At 57.9% G+C, this 24135-nt stretch overlaps 1 protein-coding gene across 1 annotated transcript; it reads left to right on the top strand.

The window, feature by feature from the left end:
• The first annotated feature begins 9076 nt into the window (after positions 1-9076).
• Positions 9077-23918, top strand: PLPP7 (phospholipid phosphatase 7 (inactive)). The gene is made up of 2 exons (XM_081282059.1): positions 9077-9753; positions 22694-23918. Exons 1-2 carry the CDS (start codon positions 9303-9305, stop codon positions 23056-23058), a joined length of 816 nt encoding a protein of 271 aa, XP_081138185.1. The 5' UTR covers positions 9077-9302; the 3' UTR covers positions 23059-23918.
• The last annotated feature ends 217 nt before the right edge of the window (positions 23919-24135 follow it).

The following is a 24135-nucleotide window of genomic DNA, read 5'->3' as shown; positions in this document are numbered from 1 at the left end:
CTTCTCCCGCTTTGCAGCTGCTGGGGGAGCTGAGTCTCTCCTTGCAAAAACGACATTTCCTTTTTGTCTATCCTCGGGAATTCTGGGTAGTGTAGTTCCGCGTCTGTCTTGGGTCCAGGGGGCTGCTCCCCGTGCCCTTTGACCTCTACAGACCAGAGACTTTCCCAGGCTCAGGGCAATTGGAGAAGGGCTAAATGGCCTTGGAGATCCAGGCCACGGGGGATTAGTGGCTGCGTGGAAACTTCGGGGCTCTGTGAGGCTCCAGGGCTAGAAGGTTGGGATTGAGGGGGCAGAAGTTGCTTCCCATTCTTCCCTCCAGTGCTGGACCCTAGCATCCTGAAAGGTGGGGCCCCAGCTGGGTGAGAAGTACTACACAAGGCTCATCAATCCACCAACCACCAGCCACCTTGGGTAAGGAGGCCTGTTAGATGTGTACTTCACATAGGAGTATCACACAGTGCAGAGATTAGGAACCTGCCCAAGGCCTCACTGTCCCCACTCAGATGGGCCCCAGGGATCTGAGTCAGGGTTCAAAAGAGGACTGTTCCTGAATAGCACTGGGAAAGCAATGAGTCTTTCCAAGCGACCACATGCCAGCAGCCCCTCCTCTATCTTTCAACCCCTGCCCCCCAGGGAAAGGCCAAATGATTTGTGACATCAGAAAACCTTGCTGCTAAGTAAAGCCACACACCCACCTCCACTACACCCCATGACTCTGACTTCCACAGATATTCATAGCAGGGTGCAGGACAGGTGGTTCCTGCCAGACCCAGAACATGTCAGGGTTCTGGTCATTTGGGGGACTTTCGAAGGAGGCCAGACAGACTGAGTGATCTATCTCCCTGCAGCACCAGCTGAGTCACAGAGCAGGAAGTAACTAGTTAAAGTGGCTGCTGGCTTTCCCTGAGCCACACCCTCACCCTAGCCATTGCCATCGGCCTGTGTCCCTGGTCTAGTGAAGGGGTCATTCTTCTCCAGTTCAGTGAGTTGGTGGCTTATTCCTAGTCCTTATTCCTAGACTCAGACCAAAATTGGCAGGTAGCTGAGCCAGTGCCACGGGGTTGCCCTCATGGACTGTCTGACCACATGGCAGAACCCCGGCCAACACACAGGTTCCCTAGAGCCCCGGCATGAACTTTCATTTCTGGGAAGAAATCTTCCCTGGCCTCTTAACCCACAGTGACCTCCCTCACCATGAACTTGGGGTTCCCATGAAACATTCCCCACCTCTGAGACTCCCCATGCTTTCAACACCTTCTACCCATATGATCATCATTATTGCATTCTGTTCATATGTAAGGAAGATATTAACTTTTAGGACATGCATCTCATCTCCCATCACCCAACACCCCAAGTGCCTGGAAAAGCAGACTCCACTGGCCCAGCTGTTCCTCCAGGGCAGGGATGCTGTCCTGGCCGAAAAGTTCAAGGCGGCTCCGCCCATTTTGGTCATGTCCCTTTGTGGAAAGACAGAGGCCACTGGTCTCAATTGCATAGTTAAACAGTAAGGTCCTGGAAGTGATTTCCTGGGGATGAGGTCCCCTAGAGGCCCGTTGGAAGTGATATTGGGCCCTGGGTATGGCAATAATAAGCACCCACCGTGTGTCAGGCCCTGCAAGAGCCAGTATTGTCTCCTTCATCCTTCACCTTGATCCTGGGTGGGATCCTGGTGGGCTCTACAGACAGGGAAAACCCAGGGACTTTTAAGTGTGGATTCCAACCCACGCATGGCCACCTCCAAAGTCCACACTCACTCCATGGGGCATGCTGCCCTTGCGGTCTGGATCCCAGACCCTCCTGGCTAAGATGGGACTGACCACTAGGGAGCACCCACAGGGTGAGGATTCACAGAGCAGAAGACCTCTCTTCTCACCTGCTTCCCTTTCATATCACCCCTATGCAGGACCCTGTCTTGGTCTGCAGGATTAGGGTTGACCAGGCTCCGAGATGGGTGGCAAGAGTCTGAAGACAAGGGCTCAGCTCCTGTATTCCCTGCCCCAGCTCCTGAACGGCCCATCAAGATAGGGATCCTGCCACCTCTCAGGCCCTCGGGTCCCCCTGCCTCCCCACAGGGCTGTGGGTGTTGGGCACAGACCCAGGGAAGGCTCAGCATATGTAGAAGGCTCATGGCCCAGTCATGCAAGAGTGAAGCACCAGGGTCTGCAGAGCAGAGGAAGAGACATCTGCTGGAGGCTGCAGATACCTCAGGGGCACTTTACACTCCTCCCTGTCCTCTCCCTGCCCCTCCCCTTCGCCTTCCCCAGACTCCTTGCCAAGACATTCCTGGAGAAGGGGAAAGGTGCACAGCCCCTGTCCTCCACCTGGAGAGACAGTGAGGTCAACTCCTCAGTATGGCAATTTCGGAGGTCAGAGGAGGAGGAGGTGGCTGTCCTTCCCTGTTCCTCCAATCCTAGTACATTGGCCCAGAGAGGTTGTAGAAACCCAAAGCTACACAGGAAGTCAGAGGTAGAAGCAACTCCGCCCCCAGCCAGCTGGGTTTTCACATGCAACCCTGAGCATGCCCAGAGGCCTCCGGTCTGCAGAGAGAGGCTGCAGCGTCTCCCTGCAGAGAGCACTGGGAACTGGAGCTTTGCATGCATCCTCCTTCAGGCCCTCCACAATGGCCCCAAGAGCCAGGCCCTGTCATTATCCCATTCTACAGCTGAGGACATTGAAGGCTGGCCAACAGGGAGGGCAGGATGAACCAGGCAGCTTGGCTCTAGGACCCAGAGGCCAGATGGCTCCTGTGTAGTGGGTGCTTTCCAGCAGTTCCCCGGAACTGTAGGGCCCTCATGTTCAGCGGCCACCAAAGAAAGTCCCAGGGCTCCTTGTCCCTCATAGACCAACCTGCATTCAGGGCCACAGTAGGTCCTCCAAGGGCTCACTGCCTCCAGAGGTGGGGTCATGATATGACCAGAAAGACATTTTGAAAGAGAGAACAAAGTCCTTGCTGTGCAGACCAGAGGGAACTGTTAAATGCAGGAATTCTGTTGCCCTGGGAGACAGGGTACTCTCCCCAACTGTTTGGAACCAGCCAGAAAGCCAATGGTGAGGCTTGGAATGTTCACCTGGGAGACAGGTGGGTGGGGCCAGAGGGCTGGGCAGGTGTCCGAGGGGGCCGTGGAGGGGCCAGGAGGGGATCCAGGTGCCGAGCCCATTCTGCATCCCCTGTGGTCCTCCCCTCTGCAGGGAGCAGGTTGGGCCTGGCCCGGTGAACAGGTACGGGATTTCAGAAACAGGGAGTTGGCCAGGCTACCCTACTCTGCAGATGGGCAACCCAGTCTCAGCAAGGTCATCAAGGGAGGGCTCACCACTAGAACCCAGGTCTCCTGGCCCCAGCTCTGTAATGACACCACCCCACCCCCGAGGATGGAGGAAAGGTGGAGTGTTGAGGCAAGGGCATGGAACCTGCTGTTTGCACTGGTCGCAAATCTGGAGGCGTGGGATGGTTCAGCCACCTTCAGACCCACAGTGTGTAGAGGGTCAGGTTGGGCTTAGAGCTTCTAGCTCACTCTCCACTACTGACTGGTCACCTCAGGGCGCCTGGCACTTAGAAGATAAGAGACCACAGTCAAGGCCAGAAGACGATGGCACTCATATCCCTGCAGGGCAGTGGGATGTTGAGGGGTAACTCCAGGAACGATGAATGGAGTATGAAGCGGTAAAAATAATAGGTACAGCTCCACATTTGTAATGGTCGTAAGCATTGGTCATCATAAATCAGGAATCGTGTGAGTGAGCTGTTTGACCAGTGTGTCCCATGTGGAGCTGGTGGAGGGCAGGCGGTGTTCCAGGGGTGGGGGATGAGCTGGCAAGAGAGCCAGTGCTCCTGTGTAGGTTAGAGTATGTGGTGAGCGTGTCTATGTGTGTGACAGTCTGTACATCTGTGTGCGCAAGGATGTACGTGACAGCTCTGTGTGACTGTGCGGTGGGAGTGCCCGAGTGTGTGTGCCTGCATGTCTGTGAAGGTGTGGATGTGTGCAACATGTGAGTGAGCCTAGGAGCCAGTGTGTATGCACCGTGTGCGACTTGCCTTGTGTGAGACTGTATAAGAGTACATAGGGTGTGTTCTGGATGTGTGTTTGTGTGTCTGGGAGACTGGGTCCATGTAGACAAGTGGGTGAGCGCTGGTGTGGGTGTTGGCGAGCACACCTGTGTTGTGGGCGTGAGGATAAGAGCCTGTGCATGTGCCAGGGTGCATGTCTGCATGGGGTGTCAGGCGTGAGTGTGGGGCTGAGCCAGTGGGGCAGACTTCGTCTCTCTGCGTCGGGGGCTCGACTTCCCCACACTGGAGGCTTCTGGGAGCCCCTGACGGTGCAGTCCAGTTCCAGGCGTGTAACTTGCTCCCCTCCTGGTCCCCTGGGACCGCTGCGTCTCCGGTCCCGCGCCAGGCGAGGCCAGGCATTCGGAGCCCGCGCCCCTGCGCCGCGAGCTCCCAGGCCTCCGACGGGTGCGAAGCCCACGCGCGGGGTGCTGCAGGGACGCCGCGACCTGGAGACCGCTCGAGCACAGACCCGGAGCGCGATGCCCGCCGCCGGGGCAGGGCGGAGGGGGCGACAGCAGACCGGCGCTGCCGGATCAGATCGGGTGCGGCACTGGGAGTTCTCCAAGGTGCTAAAATAAACCCTGTGAAGGATCAGGTTTCCTGACCAAAATAACCCAGGAGCGGCCTCAGAAATGCGAACTGAGAAAGCGATCCGCGGCGGGGCGCCAGGGCTGGGGAGGAGGCCATGAAAACTGCCTTCCGCGGGACTCCCGGCCCCTGCTCCAGCCCCCCGCCCCTGGCGTCCCCTTCTCTTCTGGGATCATCACCCCAAACGACAGCCCTGTGTTGGCCGGTGGTCTTTGATTGCCAGGTCTGCAGTAGATTAGAGCCGGGCTCTGGAATCAGTCATTCTTGCAATATTTATGGGGTGCCTACTATTGCCAAACTCTGCCTGTTCACCTGGTTGTCACCCATGAGCTAAGAGACAGTGGTTCCTGCCCCTGGGTGTTGCTGTGTTAGTAGGAGAACACAGACCATGAACACCACTAGCCACAGAATAAATAAGCAGAGTGTGTGGGTTGTTAAATAGTGACACATACTTCAAAAAATAAGTAAATAAAAGGAAAAAACAGCAGGGGATGGGGGTAGGGTGATGTTTGAATCTGGCTCACTGCTTGCCTGGAAAGAATCGCTTTGCCTCTGAGCTTTGGTCTTTCTGTTGGTGCCCTGGGACAAAGCACCTGTCTGTGAAGTTGCTGTGAGGTACCACCGGGTGGTGCAGGGACCTGCCCTCCGAATCTCCTGCAGCAAGTGTGAAGTGCAAGTTACTGAGGAATATGCTTGTTCTTAATGGTGGGAAAGGAATCTGAGACACTTGGAGGCTGCAATGTCCTGACTGCACCAGGGCCCACAAAGCTGCCGGGAAACTCTTGCTCTCAGGGAAGAGGCAGTGCTGACAAGTGGTCAGAGCCAGAGAGTTAGGCTGAGGGCTGGATCTGGACCCTGGTAGCAGCTGTGGGCTCTGGCAAGCCACATGGCCCCCACCCTGACCCTCAGCAGTCCACAGCACTGGCACAGAAGGCTGTGCAGAGCCTGGGCTGCACGGCCGTGTCGACAGGTCTCAGGCTGAGTCAGAGCCAGCTCTGGCCTTGGCCTCACAGGTGATGTTGCCACTGAGTCTGCTCTTCCTCCTCTGAGATGGGCAGAGGGAGGCTGGACTTCACCTGGTTGCCCAGGACTGTCCATGGTCCCTCTAAGCACTGCACCCGAGAGCTCAGGTCAGCCCAGCAGACTCCATGGGGTGCCCCCAAGTCACTGTTTCACTTGGCACCTGCCACTTTAACCCTTCCTTTATATTCTGCTTAATGAACAGGGACATGTGGATAAGGATGGCCGTCCTGGGACAGTTTTGAGTACAGTTGTCACAAAATGGGATCAACCTAAATGTCGAACGATGGAGGAGTGGCCTATATAGATGGTGTCCACTGTGTGACAGCAGGCTTATCAGGCAGCCTAAGAAAATAAAGGGGTCGTCATGGGGACGTGGCCAGGCTTACATAGGTGGGTGAAACGGGAGCTAAGTTTTTAAAGAATGTTCAACACGATCCTATTTTAAATGTCTATTTGTATATTTGTCTATCTCAATAGACAAATATGCCTGTGCTGGATATGCAGCTGTTTCACACACAGATATAGTTTGTTTAACATATATTCTTTTCTGACTATTAAAATAATGCTTGGTTGGTGTACAGTGTCTCCATAAATGGAAAGGCGACAGTGTCCCCAGTGTTCCACTTGGCCACATGGCCACAGGATGTCCCCGTGTCTGCCCTCTGGGACATGGCAGTGAGGTGGGCTGCCTCATGCTACACTCCGGACGAGCTGCTTCTACGCTGTGATGTGTATTCAACACCATTCCAAGACGGCCATCCTGACCCACAAACCCCTGTGTGTTAAAGCCGTTAAGTGAAACAGTGCATTGGCACACCCCGTGGGGTCTGGTGGGCTGAGCTGAGCTCCCTGTTGCGGTGCCCAGATACAGAAAGCGTGAAGGGGCCCATAGATAGTCTGTATTTATTGCATGTACTTCAAAAAGTAGTAACATTTACACAGTAAGAAAAAAATCAGGTGATACTATGGCGTTCGACAGACCACTAATTGTGTCAGGGCCGCGTGTCCGGCCTCCCTGGCTGGACTGCAGGAAGAGATCAATGAAAGTGTTGAAGGAATGAATGAATGCTTCCCAAGACTCTTGACGGTGGACTGTGAGGTGCACACTCATGGAAGTCTATGGACTGAGGAACAGCACTTGCTTCTCAGCTGTCGGTGAACTTGCCCAGGGTCACCCCAGCTTACCGAGGACAGCAGCAGCCTCAGGGTCACAGGGGAAGCCAGTACAGCTTCCCCTGTGCTTCCTCTGGGCTGAGTGAGCCTTCACATCACTCCCTCACCAGCCCTCTGAGGGGGAAAACTGGCTGGGCAACGTGGAAGGACCTGCCTGTGGTCATTCAGTGGAAGTGGTTTGAACCTGGGGCCGTCCCTCTCTAGAGCCTGTGTCTTAACCACTGCCGGGCTGAAGCTAAATGAGACCCCGTGGCGTCCCCAGAACTGCTGGCAGCTGCAGCTAGCCCGAAATGCTGACACAGCCTCTGGGTATTATTAATAGCCCCCGCTGGGCTGGGCTTCTTAGCCCCTGCTGAGGCCAGCCCGGGTCATGGGCCTGCCCAGGGAGGGTAAGGTGGGTGCCCTGTGGAGAGCTGAGCAAGCAGATCCCTGTGGCCTGAGAGATCTGAGTCCAAAGGCCCTGGTTTCCCCAGCCCAGGGACTGCTGAGGAGCTGGACCCCCCTACTTTTGGTTTCCTGCCTTTATCCCTCGGAGCCTCGGCTTCTTCGTGTGTGACATGGGGGTATCACTGGTTAAGTCGGGTCCGTGATAAAGCACAGCCCTCTGAGTGCAGGGTGAGACAGCATACACCAGAGGGCAGGATGGAACGCAGCCTGGGCCCTCCCTGCCACCAGAGCGCCACAATCTGAGTGGACCCTCTGGAAGAGGAAGAGGAGGAGTGAGGCCAGCCTCGCCTAGTATAGCCCAGCTGGACCCAGCCAGGGTGTTTGCCAGGAACCTCACATGGAGGGCTCCTGGGCTCTGGCTTCATTCACCCATCAGGGATGAGGGCAGGTCCTTCTGAAGGGGGCTCTCAGAGGGGAGAGGAGACTGTGCTTCTGTGTCAAATGGAATCAGTTTCTAACCCACAGAGCCCAAGTCTCACTCTGTGGTAGGGACTGAACTCTGCAAAGACCCTGAGAGGTAGGCACTATTATGTCCATGTTACGGGTGGAAAAACCAAGGCTCAGGGACGTGATGTGACTTGTTGGAGGTCTCAGAACTGACAGGTGGCAGAGCCCCTGTGGCCAGTGTTCACTCCACCCCACACACTTCCTGTCCTTGGGAGACTGTGGGGTGGGCCTTGTTTTGTGGCAGGCTCCATATCTGGTAGAGAAATCTCAGCCTTCTGCCTCCATCTGGGCTGGGCAGGCAGGTCATCAGTGGCCTCCCCGAGTGATGAGACCAGGATGTCTGCTTCTGATTCTTCCAGGCAGCCCCCATACACAGGTCCAGGTGGCCCTAAGAGGGCTCTTCCCAGAGGTCACCTAGGTAGCCACGGGGAGGCCCAGCTCATATCCCAAATCTTTAGCCAGGACCTCTCGGGACTGCAGCCATGCTGGCCTCTGTCCTTCCTGTGCAGAGGGCTTGCCCCTGCCCAGGGCTTCTTGCCTTCTCTTCCTTCCTGGGCCAAGCCCTCTCTGACCCCCAGATCAGACCCAGAGCCCTGGTTCTGTGGCCCTGCAGCACCTTTGCATACTTGTGACCGTTTTTGTGTCATTCATGAAAACCCCACTGGTGTGAGCTTCCCGGAGACAGGGACAGAGCTCTGAGCACGGGGCCGGCTCTCGGTAACTCTGCATTGCCTGCAGCTGCTGTGGCTCTCCTGCCCTTGGCAAAACTCAGAGTACCAGGTACCATTGGCAACCTCCATTGGCAGACCTGTTATCCACCATCCATTACCCCTCCCTCTGACGAAATCAGACCTCAGACTGCATTCGATTGGGTTGACGTCAACCACAGCAAATTCACAGATTTAAAAAGAGAGGGAGGGAAGGAAAACCCAGCTGCCACCTTAATGAAATACTGTCACGGGGGAGGAGCTGGCCTGGCCCCAGGGACCCAGCATGATGCTCTTAGTGATGTCACCAATTCCATCATCTGGTGCCCAGAGAGGCCTGTGGCCGGGGCTCCACCTGCAGCCCATGGGACTAGGTGCATGCTGCCCAGGCCAAGGGGGCAGGCAGGCCTGGCTCCCAAGGGTCTGGACGGCTCAGATGGAACCTGGTAAATTCGGGGGTTAAACCAGGACCCGACTCTGCCTGGGCCAGAGGCTGAGGCCACAGCTGAGTCCAGAACAGCAGAACTACATTTCCCAGAGTGCCCCAGAGCCCAGGGACAAGCCATTGGCAGATTTAAATAGCCCAGGCCCAGGCAGCCAGGCGGCAGCTGTGGACTCGTCCACCTCCCTGCAGCTCCATTGGCGCTGGCCCGGCATGGGTGGGCTCATTGGCTGTCCAGCTGGCACTGACATCCCCTCGGAGCCTGGTGGCAGCCGGAGGTAAACAGCCACATGCAATCCTCCACTCTATATTTAACAGCTGCTGCGGGGAAGCAGGCAGCGGCAGCTGGGCCGGCCCTTGCCTTTGGGGAGAAGGCCCTCGGAGTGCGAGCCGGGCTGGCACCGGCCTGCTCAGGGTGAGCGAGGTCACCATGCCAGCTTCCCAGAGCCGGTCCCGCACCCGGGACCGCAGCAATGTCCTCAACAGGGCCGAGTTCCTGTCCCTGAACCAGCCCCCCAAGGGCACCCCAGAGCCCCGGGGCTCTGGCAGGAAGGCCTCGGGGCCCTCGGCGCAGCCCCCACCCGCAGGTGACGGGGCCCGCGAGCGGCGCCAGTCTCAGCAGCTGCCTGAGGAGGACTGCATGCAGCTGAACCCCTCCTTCAAGGGCATCGCCTTCAACTCCCTGCTGGCCATCGACATCTGCATGTCCAAGCGGCTGGGGGTATGTGCTGGCCGGGCTGCGTCCTGGGGCAGTGCCCGCTCCATGGTCAAGCTCATTGGCATCACCGGCCACGGCATCCCCTGGATTGGGGGTACCATCCTCTGCCTGGTGAAGAGCAGCACGCTGGCCGGCCAGGAGGTGCTCATGAACCTGCTCCTGGGTGAGTGTCCCTGCCCGCCCCGCCCCGCCCCGCAGGACCAGCAGGGCCTCAGGAGCCAGCTGGACTGAGCAAATGAGTTTAAGTAGGAAGGGCGCCCCAGAAACGGCCTGACGCACCGAGGAGGCCCCTCGCAAAGTGAGGGCTGAGAGAAGGCAGAGGTCAGCCGGAAGCTCCAGGGGCCTGTTCTGGACAAAGGGCACCGCTGCCCAGGGGGCAGCAGGGGCTGGGCAGTGACCTCAAGGGCCTAAAGGGTGTCCTGGGCAGCAGGCGTCCTTGTTCGACTCCCTCCACAGCTGGGGTCCTTGTCCTTGACCAATACAGGCAGCACTTGTGATGCCCCCCAGAGCCCCCACCCGGCTGGGTTCAGGGGCCTGTAAGACGCCAGGCTTCTCCCCACAGGGCCTGGGGTCCCTCCCACTCAGAGCCTCCTGGAGTCCTGACCTGCTCCTTCCCAGGAGAGTGGCTGAAGTGGGGGGGGCAGGGGGCGCTGGTTATTGGTTTGTGTCTCTGAAGTCTTGGCTGCCACCAGCCCCTCTTGGTTAGTACCGTCTGTCCTTGCCTATTGCCTTGTGGGATCCATGTGGAAGACAAGCGCCCCTCCGCCCCCCGTGCAACACCTCCAGATGCCCGGGGCACTCAGGGAACCTCGGCCTCCACCTCCAGGCCAGGCCTGGGAGGGTTTTCCCACCCCTCGCATGTGCCAGCATTCAGGGGACAGGCGGGGTGGGGGTTCTTGGGCAAAATAACATGGTAACAGGGGTCTTGGTTCCAAAAGGGGTGTGAGTTGGGCCACAGAGAACTTCTGTTCCAGAGGGAGTTATGGGGACTGAGTCTGGGGCCTGTCGCTCAGGGGTGCCATGCAGGGAGGGAGGCAGAAACAACCAGAAACCTGGGGAGGAGCTGGCTGGGTCCACCACCGCCTAAGCCTCTTGTTTTTATCACTAAATCATCATTATTATTATTTTATTCCAAATGAAAAGTCTCGAGATGCCAAGCACAGTAGCCCACACCTGTAATCCCAGGGGCTCAGGAGGCTGAGTCAGAAGGATTGTGAGTTCAAAGCCACCTCAGCAACTTAGTAAGGTCCAAGCAACTCATGAGACCCTGTCGCTAAATAAAATATAAACAAAGGGCTGGGCATGTGGCTCAGTGGTTAAGCGCCCCTGGGTTCTATCTCTAGTACCCTCCTCAAAAAAAGTCCCGTGAGTTTTGTGCCCCCTGTCATTCCCATTTTACGGATTAAGAAACTGAGGCTCCTATAAATAAAGCAGTCTGACCAAGCCTCAGCTTGGGATCTGCACCTGGCCTGCCTGACCTACAGGCCTCTGCTCTCTGCAGGTGATTTACCAGGACCTTGGAAGGGAGGGACAGAGTCTGGTGGGCAGAATCTGCTCCCACTCTAGGTTTCTCTGGTGCCCACAAGAGCCACAGAGGGCTGTGGCTTGAGAACACTGTGCTGGAGTTAGGTTGCCTGGTGCCCGAGGTGGGACAGGGACGCGCTCTCTGGGGCCTGGGCTCCAGACCCCATTGGCTCCTGCCTGCCTTCCCCAGGTGGTGACACAGGGGATGGTGCTGAGCTTTGCTGAGTGTTTACTGTATGCCAAGCTGTGCGTGAACCACACGGCACTTTGCACCTGCACCATGACCTCTGAGCATTTAAAGAGGAAGAAACTGGGGCTAGGGCTGTGGCTCAGGGGCAGAGCGCTTGCCTAGCACGCATGAGGCACTGGGTTCGATCCTCAGCAACACATATAAGCAAAATAAAGATATTGTGTCCACCTAGAAGTAAAAAATAAATATTAAAAAATAAGAAGAACCTGAGGCCCAGGGTGATGGTGCTGCAGCTAGCCAGGGGCACAGGCATTATTCCACCTTTACTTTGCCCCTTCCTGAGGAGGGTGAGGGAACTTCGGGCAGGTGAGGATCAGGGAAGAAATCAGGGTCTCAGCTGTCCCCAGACAGTAGGTGCTCCGCTAAGGGGTGGCTCCCCACCAGAGGGGTGTGCTAGCAGCTGCCCCCTTCACCACCTAAAGTAGCTCCTCTTCAGTCTGTGCCTCACACACGAGCATCGGCTTTTACGAAAGTTCCGCCTGAGGCTAGGTTTGCTCAGGGATAGAGTGCTTGCTTAGTGTGCACCTGCCTAGTGTGCGCTTGCCTAGTGTGCAGGAGGTCCCGGGATCAATCCCTAGTACTGGAAGAAAAAAATAAAAATTAGGCCTGCCCCCGGTGTTTAAAAATTTGCAACTCACTTGTTGGATTAGGTTTCTGGCTCTTAGCAGCTCTTAGCTGCTATGGGCCCAGGAGTGTGTGCCCCACAGGACAGAGAACAAGATTGGAGACGCTCCCCTTCTTTTTTTTTTTTTCGTACTGGAAATTGAACTCAGGGGCTCTCGACCACTGAGCCCATCCCCAGCCCTATTTTATATTTTATTTAGAGACAGGGTCTTGCTGAGTTGCTTAGTGCCCTGCTAAATTGCTGAGGCTGGCTTGGAACTCGAAACCCTCCTGCCTCTGCCTCCTGAGCAGCTGGGATTACAGGTGTGTGCCACCATGCCCAGCCATGCCTCCCTTCTTGAGTAACACTCACTTTTTAAATCTTTAAGGACATCATTTGTTGAGCTTCGTTATGTGCTACTTGCCGTAAACAGCTAGGATTTTAGATTGCAAAAAGCCTCCTCGATGATCTTCGAGGCAATGTCAATATGTCCATTTTACAGATGAGTAGACTGGGGTCAGGAGGACCAAGTGACCTGCCCACCCTCACAACTGTGAGGGTTGGTCCAGGAACCAGATCCAAGGCCTCCGGGCTGCAAGCCACACCTTCCCCTCACTGCGGGCTGAGGTGCAGATGTGTCACCCTTAGGCTCACTCCACTACTGCCTGAGCAGGGCTGGGAGGAGGTTTTCTGTCTGTGTGTCCGGGTGCCAAGACCATCGCAGATGAGGACCCGCCACAGAGCAGCCGCTCTCGCTGGCCAGGTGGAGCAGGCAGGGTGGGTCTGGGGCCCAGGAAGCAGCTTGGTGGGAAAACACTGCCTCCAAGGCCAGCAGTAGGCTCTCGCCCTGCAGCTCTGCCTGACCCCCAGGAGGACTGGGGACTCCCTTCTCTACCTCGGGAAAGCTGGCTGTCCCCGGAGCGGGAACTGCAGGCACCATTGCCATTTAGTCTTGGGAGGGGCTGGGGTAACTTCCAGTCCTGGCGCTCGGGCGCTGGGGTCAGACGGGGTTTGTCCAAGTCCCTGCTCTGCCCAGTACTCTGTGCAAACTTGGTTCCCACTCTGGCTGTGTCTCCAGATCTGTGCAATGAGGGCGCAGGGCGGGGCTGGGGGTTCCAAGGAAGCTGGTTAAGTACAAGGCCAAAGTCACAGTTGCCTGGAGCATGAGGGAGCCCTTGGCCAGCCCTGCCCACCCCCTCTGCCCCAGAGCATGGCCGACTTCCTGGGCAGTCTCCTCCTGGGGCCTAGGAAGGGTGCCAGCTAGGCCAGAGAACCCCTGTCCTCGGCTCTGCACACCTCGCAGCAGTGGTCCCTTGCCCTCCCCCTCCCCCTGTCTCCCTCCCTCCGCAGTGCACTCTGCCAAGGCTCCAACTTGCCAGGCCAGAAGCAATCTTAGCAGCTGGAAAAAGTAGACTCAGGGGCTAGGGCTGGGGCTCAGTGGTGGAGGGCTGGCCTGGCATGTGCAAGGCCCTGGGTTCAATCCTCAGCACCATATGAAAATAAAGATTAAAAAAAAAAAAGTGACCTCAACCAGACCTGGGTACAAATCCCAGACTTGCTGTGGGCTCAGGCAAGGACTTCACCTCTCGAAGCCTCAGTTTCCTCATCTGTTAAGTGGGTTGTTAGGAGTCTTCACTGAAGAATCACACAGTGTTCGGTGTGTACTAATGCTAGGTGACGCTTGTGTAACTACGATTGTTGTTAGCAGCAGCAGCAGCAGTGTTGACACCGTCATTATCAGAAGGCCCAGGCCACCTCCTGCCAGGTCCTCTCCAGGCTTGAAGTGCCAGTAAAATGACCCCACGCTCCTTCTTATCCCTCCCCTGTAGCCCCAGCTTGATGAACCCAAGGGAATTAGGTGACAGGTAACCAACCCATCCTGGTTCACCAACCTTGTCCTCCTTCCTTATGGGCCTCTTCTGGGGTGGGCAATGCCCTGTGTCTTGTTGCCGTGATCTGAGTCCTTTATTAAAGTGTGTGGGTTTTTTTTTTTTTTTGGTCCTGGGGATTGAACACCCAACAGTGCTTAGCCACTGAGCCACATCCCCAGCCCTTTTTATTTTTTATGTTGAAACAGAGTCTCCCTAAATTGCTGAGACTGGCTTTGAACTTGCAATCCTCCTGCCTCAGCCTCCTGAGCTGCTGGGTTTACAGGTGTGTGCCTCCTGTCAAAATTTTCCTGAATATGAAAACAGTCCATTTGTATAGGTCATTCTTTGTTAGGGTGATACATGTTTGTTGGGGTGGGGTACAGGTCCATGGTGGAGTACATGCTTTGTCACGCATGAGGACCTGGCTTTGATCTATATGAACATACAAGTTATTTCAATAATTTTTGTGTGCGGCTCAGTGGCATTAAGCTCAGTGCCATGCAACTGTCACCACCGTCACCACCGTCCACCTCCAGAACATGTTCATCAATAAAACTAACCCCCATTTGCTCCCTCCCCCCTACACCCAGCGGCCACACGTGGTGGCTTTCTGTCCCTATGCATTTGGCTCTAGGGATCTAATGTAGGTGGACCCCATAGTATTTGTCCTCCCGTAACTGGCTTGTGTCACGTAATGTCCCCAGGGTTCATCTACGTGATAGCACAGGTCAGAATTGCCTTCCCTTTTGTGGCTGAAGAGTAGTCTGTATGATGCTGGTGCGTGGGTCTGTTGCCCTGCGGCGACTGTGCCTGAGGCTGCCCTGAGTCCTGCTGTCCCTTCATCTCTTCCTGCTGTGAACTCACAGTGGAACTGCTGAATCCAGTGGTGATTCTGTGCAGCTGTTTGGAGACCCCGGGGCCATCTTCCTTGGTGGCAGTCCTGTCTTGTGTTCCAGGGGCTCCAGGTTCCCCACACCCTCGCCAACACTTGATCTGATTTTTCTCACAGAACCCTCCTCTCACTGAGGCTGGGTTTGGGGTTCCCTAGTGGAGCCGCGCACCTTCTCATGATTCACTCTTACCGCGAGAGGTAATTCAAACAGCACCACCGTGATCTGGGGCATGTTCAAGGAGGTGGAGCAGAGGGAGCTCCGTCCAGACCAGACCCAGGAGGATTACATCAGGCGTTTTGCAACACGGAGGCTTGCTCCGTCGCGAAGACTGATAATGACAGCATCAGTCCCAGGTCGGGCAGACAGTCGCAGGGTGGACAGCCTTGCAGACGTGCTTTCTGTCTAAGGCTGTGGTGGCCTCTCTGCAAGCTGTGGCCCCACTCAGCGGGACCTCTCCTTGCTGTCGGTCACTCTCCTCCTCCCAACCTCTGGTCTCCCTGGGTCCTGCTGTGAGGACTGGCACCAGGGACCCCATTCCCACTCTTCCACAGGGATGGAGCTTGGAGAAAGGGAGCTGCCCCTGACCCCTGCCCCCAGGAAGCAGCTGGCCATTGTCTCTCCTGCTCTTCGGCCAGCTTGGCCTTTGCTCTCAGGGAGACACCTGCTGGGCTGCGTGCTCCCATCTGGAATCCTCGTCCCAGCCTCGGGTCTGTGCCGTCACAGGGAACCGGCTCCCCGAGCCTGGTGTACCTTCCCCAGCCATCCTGAAGCACCCACCCACCCAGGCCCCCTTGGCCGACCCTCCAGCTCTCCCTTCCCCTGCCCACCAGCTCTTGCTCTTGGGGACAACTTAGGTGATAACCCATCCACAAGGCTCGTGTGACGTGTCCCTTACTGAGATTCAGGCTGATCCCATGTCAGATTCGCTCCAGCTCCAGGAGGTAAAATCTCCCCTCCCGTCCCCAGCTTTGCTTCTTGTCTCAGTGGGGCTCAGTGTGACCATGGGTCCCCCAGGTCTTTGGCCACCCCTGACCAGGTCCTATATACCATGGCAGCCACCCTGGATTTGGATGCCATAGAAAGGAACCCACTCACTGTGCAGAGGTGCGGCCGGGTCTGCACAGTCCATTTCTGAGACTCAGGCCAGCAGCGCTCGGTACTCTGCTGTGCAGGAGGCAGTGGGGGACACCACACTGACGATGCCCACGTCCGTGGCACAGTCGTCTTTAGAGCTAGCTTGGCATGCGGAGTCCTCAGGGGAGAGAGTAAACCCCCTGAGGGCACACACTTGCTCAAAGTCACCGAGGCCCCGGGAGCAGAAGACAAGCCAGGACCCACCTCCCAGTGCCCTGGCCTCCAGGGGCTCGGCTGACTCAGGAGGCAGGTGCCTGGGCAGGAGAGGCTACATGTGTGCACATGCACACACACACACACACACACACACGCTTCTCACACCAACCAAGCAGAGTCCCAACGCTAAAAACTGGCACATTTCCTGCCTCCCCAATTCCCTTCACCAACCTCTCTGCTCACCCAGTGCTCCCCAGAGCCCGTGTCCTTCTGCAGGGCTGCCCTGATGCTTACAAATAACTGTGTGTGTGTGTGTGTGTGTGTGTGTGTGTGTGTGTGTGAGAGAGAGAGAGAGAGAGAGAGAGAGAGAGTGTGTGTGTTTAAATGTACCCTTTCAGCCGATCCTAAGTTCATTGGCATTAAACATGTGCCTGTGTGGCCACCGCCACCATCCATCTCCAGAACCTTCTCACCTTGCAAAACCGAAGTTCTGTGCCCTGAAATGTCAGCTCTTCACTGCCCCCCAGCCCCGGGCAGCCCCCATGCTACTTGCCACTATGAATTCAAATCCTCTAGGTCCCTCATGTGAGTGGAATCCTACGGTAGTGGTCCTTTTGCAAAAATAACTTTTAAGAATGTGCGGAAGGATACATATTCATTATAAGAGAGAATTAGTGCGTGATTACAAAAAAAACCCACAAAGTCACCCTTAGTCCTCCTGCCCAGTGAAGAGCGAGCGCAGGGGACCTGCCGCAGGCCCCTTCCGGCTCCCCTGCAGGCATACTCACCCCCCCCAGGCACACTCACCCCCCCCCAGGCACACTCACCCCCCCCAGGCACACTCACCCCCCCCCAGGCACACTCACCCTGCAGGCACACTCACCCCCCCCAGGCACACTCACCCTGCAGGCACACTCACCCTGCAGGCACACCCATGGCTGGTGCAGCCCGGGCTCCCCCGCAGGCCCTGCTGTTTTCTGATCTGCTTCTTGCACTCTGCTCACCCGCTGCCCTCCTTTGGTGGTGATGAGTGGACATCAGCCACATCCACATGGTGTGCCAAGCATCCTGTTGTCTAAACGGCCACGGCTGGCCCGTCTCTCTCCCCCTGAAGGGCACTGGGTCATTTCATGGTTCTCAGTGTCATAAATACTGCTGCTGTGGACATCCCAGCCAGGAGTGCCCCTGCACATCCTTAAGGATCTCCCAGGAGCCAAAGGGGACTGTCCAAGGGACATGTGGTGTGAAGACTTCTGATTCTGAAGCCAAATGCCCTTTAGGAAGTCGAGACCAGCTTGCGCTCACCCCAGCCATGCAGGCCTGGGTTTGTCTCTAAGAGGCAGGGTTGACCCCCCAGGCCAGAAGCACCAGGACCCCTCCTGGCCAGCAAGGGACATTGGTCCACAGACCTATCCCCCCACCAGCCAACCAGGAGCCCCGGAGGCCCTGTCCTGCCCCTGAGGGTCACAGTGGAACAGCCCCCAGCTTTCCTCCCCCTCCCCAGCCCTGATTTCCCAGAGCCCTGTGGCTGAGCAGCCTGTCCCAGCACACCCTCAAGGGGACAGCACGACAAACCCAAAAGCCACCACACACTGTCCTCCCCCCGGTGGTCCCCAGTGCCCAGCCATCAGCACACAAGTGGGGCTCTGACTTCCGAGGCCCCAGAGGCACGGCTTGCAAACCCCAGCAGCTCCTCTCTGGGAAAGCTTGGGCTCCTGCCTGGCCTGGGATCCCTGACCACCCCAGGCCCCGAGGACCTCAGAGTGGGGAAGGAGGACATGAGGGAGGTTCTCATCCCGCTCTGGGGCTGGCAGCCCCCAGGACAGCAGGGCCTTGGGAATAGGAGGAGCTCCAGGAGAGCAGGGCCTCCTGCATGGGAAGAGCAAGGCGCTGAGGGTGGAGATGTTGGGTGGACATCATGAGAGGCCCTGTCGTCCTCTGCTGTGGTCACAGGTGAAATCCATTTATTATCCTTGACTCTGTGAGGCCCTCAGAGCAGCCTCTGAGCTGATCCCCAGGTGTCGGTGAGAGAAGGGAGACTCAGAGGGATGCATGTGCCAAGGTCATGCAAAAAATTTGCAAGTAGTGACTCTGACACTGATCTTTGATTCTGAAGCCCAAGTGCACAGCCACCACCCTGGTTGATCACAAAAACAGAGGCCCAGAGAGGTTAAGTGACCTGCCGGAATCACACAGGAAGAGTGGTTAAGTGACTGCCAGCTTTCCTGACCTTCGCCCTGAGCCTCCCACCAGGTGGACCTTTTCTACCACGGGGGTCTCCTTGCTCCCTCTAAGCCAAGAACAGGGTGTAAGTCAGCAAACCTTTCCGTGTGGAATTCGCAGAATCTTGAGAGGTAGCGTCATTTGCTTCTATTTCTGGGCGCCAGATTACACTCTGGGGGTGTGGGCATCGCCGCAGTCTCACTGTGGGCTGGCCACACGGGAGGAGGGGAGAGGCCTGGCAGGGGGAGCTGGATGGAGCACGTCGGGGGATGGGGTGGGAGGCCAGGGAGGCTGTGGGCTCTGGAGGAAAGCCATCCTGTCCAGTGGACACCGCTTCTATTTACAACCCTCAAGACCAGGTGGGAAAGGTGACTGTCCGCCAGCCCCCAAATAACATCACTCTCCGGGTAAGCACTTGGGAGCTGCCCACCAGCCCTGGGCCTGGCATATGCCTGGACCCCCCAAAACAGTGATGGCCAAGAACTGGGGGTCAGGTGAGTGACGGAACCAGGCCCAGGATGGGCTGGGCCAACCGGATGGTGGGCTGGGCCTGATAACCCTGAGGGCACAGGGCAGGGAGGGCAGAGTGTCCACCCTGTTATGGCCTCAGAGATGCCTCCTGCCAGATGAATTAGCAGCTTCCCAAAGGCCCAAACATGGGATTTCTCAAACCAGGGGGCACGGGCAACCTCTGAGGTGTCCCCAGCAGGCAAAGGAGGGTCAGACACCAGATACCATCTTCCTCTGCTTCCCCATGTTCTGGGTATGTTTTTTTGGGGGGGTACTAGAGATTGAACACGGGGTGCTCCACCACTGAACCACATCCCCAGCCTTTTGGTTTTTTTATTTGGAGACAGGTGACCTTCCCTCCTGAACCCAGCAGCTCTCCACGGGGCACCTCTGCTGGGGAGGCGGGCTTTACACTGGGCAGTTCCAGTCCTGGTTTTCACCTGATCCACCTGGTCACCAACAGGGCAGATGCCCAGATCTTCTAGTGACTGGTGGCATCGACTTTGGGCCTGATTCTAGTCTGGTGCACATTAACTGCCCCCAGAGTCTCAGCACCTAGACCCTGGCCATTCCCTGGCACCAATACCTGGGAGGCCCTCACCTCGTCACTGTGGCCCCATCACTTGACCCGCTGGGACCTCAGGGAAGACAACTCTTTCATCCATGCACCTGCCTCAGGCCCCAGGGCAGGCCAGACCTGGCCTTAGGGAGGACATATGAGGTCCCCACACAGGTTTGCCCCCTGCTTCCTGTTTACCATTAGCTCGTTTTGTCCCGTGATGGCCTATGTCTGTGGGAAGACGGAGGGCCTGGCTCTTAGTAGGAGACAGGACTCAAAACTCACCTGTGACTCTGGGCCTGTGAATCTAACCCCCTCCCCAGGTCACTTCACTGTCATTCCCCTAGTGGGGGAGACTGTCCCCCAGGTCATTTTCGGGGTCTTGCAGGTGAGGGAGGGCCTCACAGGGCTGCAGAGGTCCTCCTGGCCTGGCCTTCCCGGCTGTCCCACTAGGCTGAGGGCACCCAGAGGGCCAGGGGTCATTTGCAGCTGCCTCCCTCAGGCTTCCCGGTGCTGGAAATCTGGCTGTCCCCAGTCCTTCTCTCCCCTAGGACTGGGACCGCCCCCAGATTCCAGATGGCTCCAAATCCTGGCCTGGGTCAGCAGCACCTGGGCTGGCTAGCCACAATTCAAACCCTAAGCTGAGGCTGGACTTTGAGCAGCAGCCCTGCCAGGGGACAGTGGAAGGCTGAGGAGTCCCTGGTGACCAAGGGGCAGTGTGGACAGCCAGGGCCTCACACTTTTAGCAGTGGAAGTGGGGACATTGGCATGGCAAAACTTTCAAAAACAGGGCTTGGAGCTGCATGTGAGCATGCTGATGCTTTTACCAGATCTACACTCCACACCAGGGGAGGAGGGTCTGGACAGGGCTCCTCTGAGTGGCAGGATCCCAGGGGCCTTCAGCTCTAACTGTGGAAGTGTCCACTGTGACCAGCAGCCACTGTCTCTTCTCATTTCTTTGGGCAGCTGCTGAGACCCAGCAGCTCTGACGCATGGCACTGTGTTCCAGGAAGGCTCCAGCCAGGCCACCTTGACCTGGAGTCACAATCCCCCATCTGAGCTGCCCTTGGGCGGGGGGTGGGGGGAGGCCTTGAGAGGAAACACTTGGCCTGGTTTGCTGGGGAGGAGGTGACCACCATCTCCATCTCACAGGTGGGGGAATTAGGTGACCCAAATAGGGACACACAGCACTGCACCTGCTTCTGGGGTTGTCTTCCCTGTCCCCAAAGAAGGGCTTACAGGTGCTGTGACCCCATGGGGTCTCCTAGGTCACTGATGCCAGGGAAACATAAGGGCCAGAGGTGTAGGTTCCCCCGGTGACTCTGCAGCTGCCCCGGAGGTGTGTCCTGGCCTGCCAATGCCACCTGCAACCACAGAGGGCCTTTGTGAGGGTGGGAACTGTTTGCCCAAAGCCCTCATGGTGGCTGTCCATGCCACTGGACCAGCTGGGTGAAACTGCCGCCCCGGCACGGGCCTTCATCTAACTGCACAGAGAGGCAGAGCAGCCCCACACAGGAGGGTGGCAGCAGAGACATGATGGAGACCCGGGCCTTTCCAATGTTTCCAAAATGGGGGATGAGCCCACCCTCTGGCTAAGAGTCTCAGGCCAGTGAGTCACCCAGCATTTGGTGACTGCTGCTCTATTAGGTCAGGGGACAAACCTGAGAACAACCAGGCATGGCCCCAGCCTTCATGAGCCAGTGGTGCAGGGGGAGGTGTGGCAGAGGCACCAGCCACTCACCACTGCGGGGTCCTTGGTGACACAGGGCATGGAGTGTGCCCACTTCAGGGCCTGTCCTCCCTGTGAGGCCAACACAGGCCTCCTGATGTGGTGACATTGAGGCTGAGGCCAGAAGTATGCTGGTGAGTCAGGGGGTTGGAAAGGGGCAGAACATTCCAGAGAGGAGGAGCAACAAGTAGGAATGCTCCACACTGCCCGGCCCCGCCTCACCCACTGCAGAGTGGGGACGGCTGCCACAGTGGAGAGCAGTTTGGGTGCCTCGAAAAGCCACAGAGTCACCCTGTCACCCAACTGTCCCAGTCCTAAGTGCACACCCCAAGGAACCGAGAACAGAGACCTCCCCCCGACGCAGGTGCTCACGCACAGAGTCCACAGGAGCATTGTCCACAGCGGCCAAGTGGAAACAAACCAGTGTCCACTGCCAGGTGACCATCGGTGGCATAGCCACCCGGTGGATCACCGTTCAGCCACACAGAGGATGACGTGCCCATGTGAGCTACCACGTGGGTGGGTGAACCCAGGAAACGTCACGGTGGGGGGAGCCAAGCACAGCAGCCCCTGTGGGAGGAGACCAGGAAATGCTCCCCCTGGACGGAGAGCCGGCGGCAGGCGGGGCTGGGCTGTGCTGAGCCGAAAGGGGCTGGGCTGGAGGCGGGACTGGGCTGGAGGCGGGGCTGGGCTGGAGGCGGGACTGGGCTGGAGGCGGGGCTGGGCTGAAGGCAGGGCTGGGCTGGAGGCGGGACTGGGCTGGAGGCGGGGCTGGGCTGGAGGCGGGGCTGGGCTGGAGGCGGGGCTGGGCTGGAGGCGGGGCTGGGCTGGAGGCGGGACTGGGCTGGAGGCGGGGCTGGGCTGGAGGCGGGGCTGGGCTGGAGGCGGGGCTGGGCTGGAGGCGGGGCGGGTCTGGAGGCGGGGCTGAACTGGAAGCGGGCGGGGCCTGACGCCTTTGGACCGCCTTAGGGCCTCTGTTTTAAGGGTTTCCTGCTGGGGCGACGGGAGGTTCTGGAAGTAGCTGGCTGGTCTGGTGTCAGACTTTGTGGACACACAAAATGTCACTGAACTGTGCTCTCTAGCATAGTTAATGGCACAAGACCTGAGTGTCCCTTTAACTTTTTAAATGAGGGTAGCCGTGCCACGCTGTCAGGGCTGGGGAAAGCTTTGGAGAGGTCCTTTCAGGGCCCGCCTCTCTGCACGGGAGCCCTCCAGGTCCCCGTGGCTGCTCACCAGCTGCCCACACTTTCTGTCCTCTGGCACCTTTGCTGAAGGCCTCAAGAGCAAAATGGGCCCCCGCCCTCAGGGTGCTAGTGAGTGGTAGTGGTGGGTGGGGGAGAGAAGAGAAAGGAAAAAATTAGAAAATGCAAAGTAGTCAGGTGGTGAGAAATGCTGTAAGGAAAATGAAGCAGGGCAGGGGGTTGTGATGGGGGCTTCTACAGGCAGACATAGAAGGAAACAGATGTCAGAAAGAAGAACACTCCAGGTGGTGGGGCAGTGAGTGCAAAGGTCCTAGGCAGGAACCTGCCTGGAAGTCAGTGTGGCTGAGGGAGGTGATCAAAGGGGAGGTGAGGCTGGATGGGTCTGGGAGCCGGAGCTTGGCCCAGTTGGTGGCACTGACTACCCAGGACCTCCTTCTCTCACCCACAGCTCTGCTCCTGGACATCATGACAGTGGCCGGGGTGCAGAAGCTCATCAAGCGGCGCGGCCCATTCGAGACGAGCCCCAGCCTGCTGGACTACCTCACCATGGACATCTACGCCTTCCCCGCTGGGCACGCCAGCCGTGCCGCCATGGTGTCCAAGTTCTTCCTCAGCCACCTGGTGCTGGCAGTGCCCCTGCGCATCCTGCTGGTGCTCTGGGCCTTCTGTGTGGGCCTGTCCCGCGTGATGATCGGACGCCACCACATCACGGATGTCCTCTCGGGCTTCGTCATCGGCTACTTCCAGTTCCGCCTGGTGGAGCTGGTCTGGATGTCCTCCAACACCTGCCAGATGCTCATCTCTGTCTGGTGACCCGCCTGCTTGCCAGCCTGCCCACGGCCTGGGGTGTGGGGTGGCCGGGAGAGTGGCAGGAGGCAGGGTGGGTATGCAGGGAAGCAGGTGGCCCCAGTCACAGCTGCCTCGCCTCCAGGTCCCCTCCTGGTTGGAGCTAGCAGTCTCCGGCTGGCCCCGTGACTGGCATGTTCTCAATGCCGCGCCTCTGGCCCCTTTTCCTGGACTCAGATGCCCTCTCCAGGTGGCCGGGCCCTGCTTGGCCGCCACTCGGGGGACACAGGTGGGAACAGTCACGGCAGCAGGACAGGCGCGGTCTCGTCCTCTCACCGTCATGACTGTTGAGGGCTGGGTGGTGCCCACCACGCCACAGCACGATGCCCAGCGACTTCCCCCAAGCCCCGCAGTGCAGGTGGCATTGCCATTAACGGTCATCCATAGCTTGGGGCAGCACTTTCCCGAGGGTGCCGGCAGGACGCCCGCCGCCGGCGCTCCAGGGGAAGAGGGTGTTGTGGTCCAATACCTTTGGGAAGTGCTGCGCGCTCCGCCTGTAGGGCTCCGGGAGTCCTGCTCAACCTCGCGAAGCCATGTTTCCTCAACTTACTGGACCACAGGACCCTTTTCCTGAGGGACAGCTATTGACCCCAGGAACGGCACTGCCTGCGAGCCGGAGGGCCTGAGGTGCGAGCTGGCCTCCCCGAGGCCTGACCCAGAGCCTGGGGAGACCTGGAGCCCGCTCCCTCAGAGAGCCCGGTCCTGGCCCAGGGGCATCCGTGTGGCTTTGGCCCCCAGGGGCCGGACTCTGTGAGACCTAATAGGTCGTTTCCTGTCCGCCGTAGGGATGTGCATAAACGTGACAATACAGATGACATGCAAACGGACACTTGTAGTGTGGTCTCTACCTCATGGAAAGCCATAGCCCCGGACAGTGGCCTTCCCAGGAGGAGTGCCACAGCAGGGGGAGCTAGGCAGGGCCACCGTGCTGCTGGTCAGGGGTGACAGGCCAGGCTGGCCTGACCCTGGGCTTTTCCAGGCTGGTTGGCCCCCTCCCTGTCACTGTCTGGCGGTCATCAGCCCATTTAACTTCCCTCAGCCCCT

The sequence above is a fragment of the Spermophilus citellus genome (genome assembly GCF_964194105.1).
Source record: "Spermophilus citellus genome assembly, chromosome: 2".
Taxonomy (NCBI): domain Eukaryota; kingdom Metazoa; phylum Chordata; class Mammalia; order Rodentia; family Sciuridae; genus Spermophilus; species Spermophilus citellus.
The sequence above is the reverse complement of the archived record's forward strand: the minus strand, read 5'-3'. Positions and strand labels throughout refer to the sequence as shown.

Coding starts and splice junctions, on each gene's coding strand:
- PLPP7 (XM_081282059.1), top strand. CDS start 9,303: ATGCCAGCTTCCCAGAGCCGGTCCCGCACCCGGGACCGCAGCAATGTC. Junction 9,754..22,693: donor GCTCATGAACCTGCTCCTGG/GTGAGTGTCCCT, acceptor TCTCACCCACAG/CTCTGCTCCTGGACATCATG.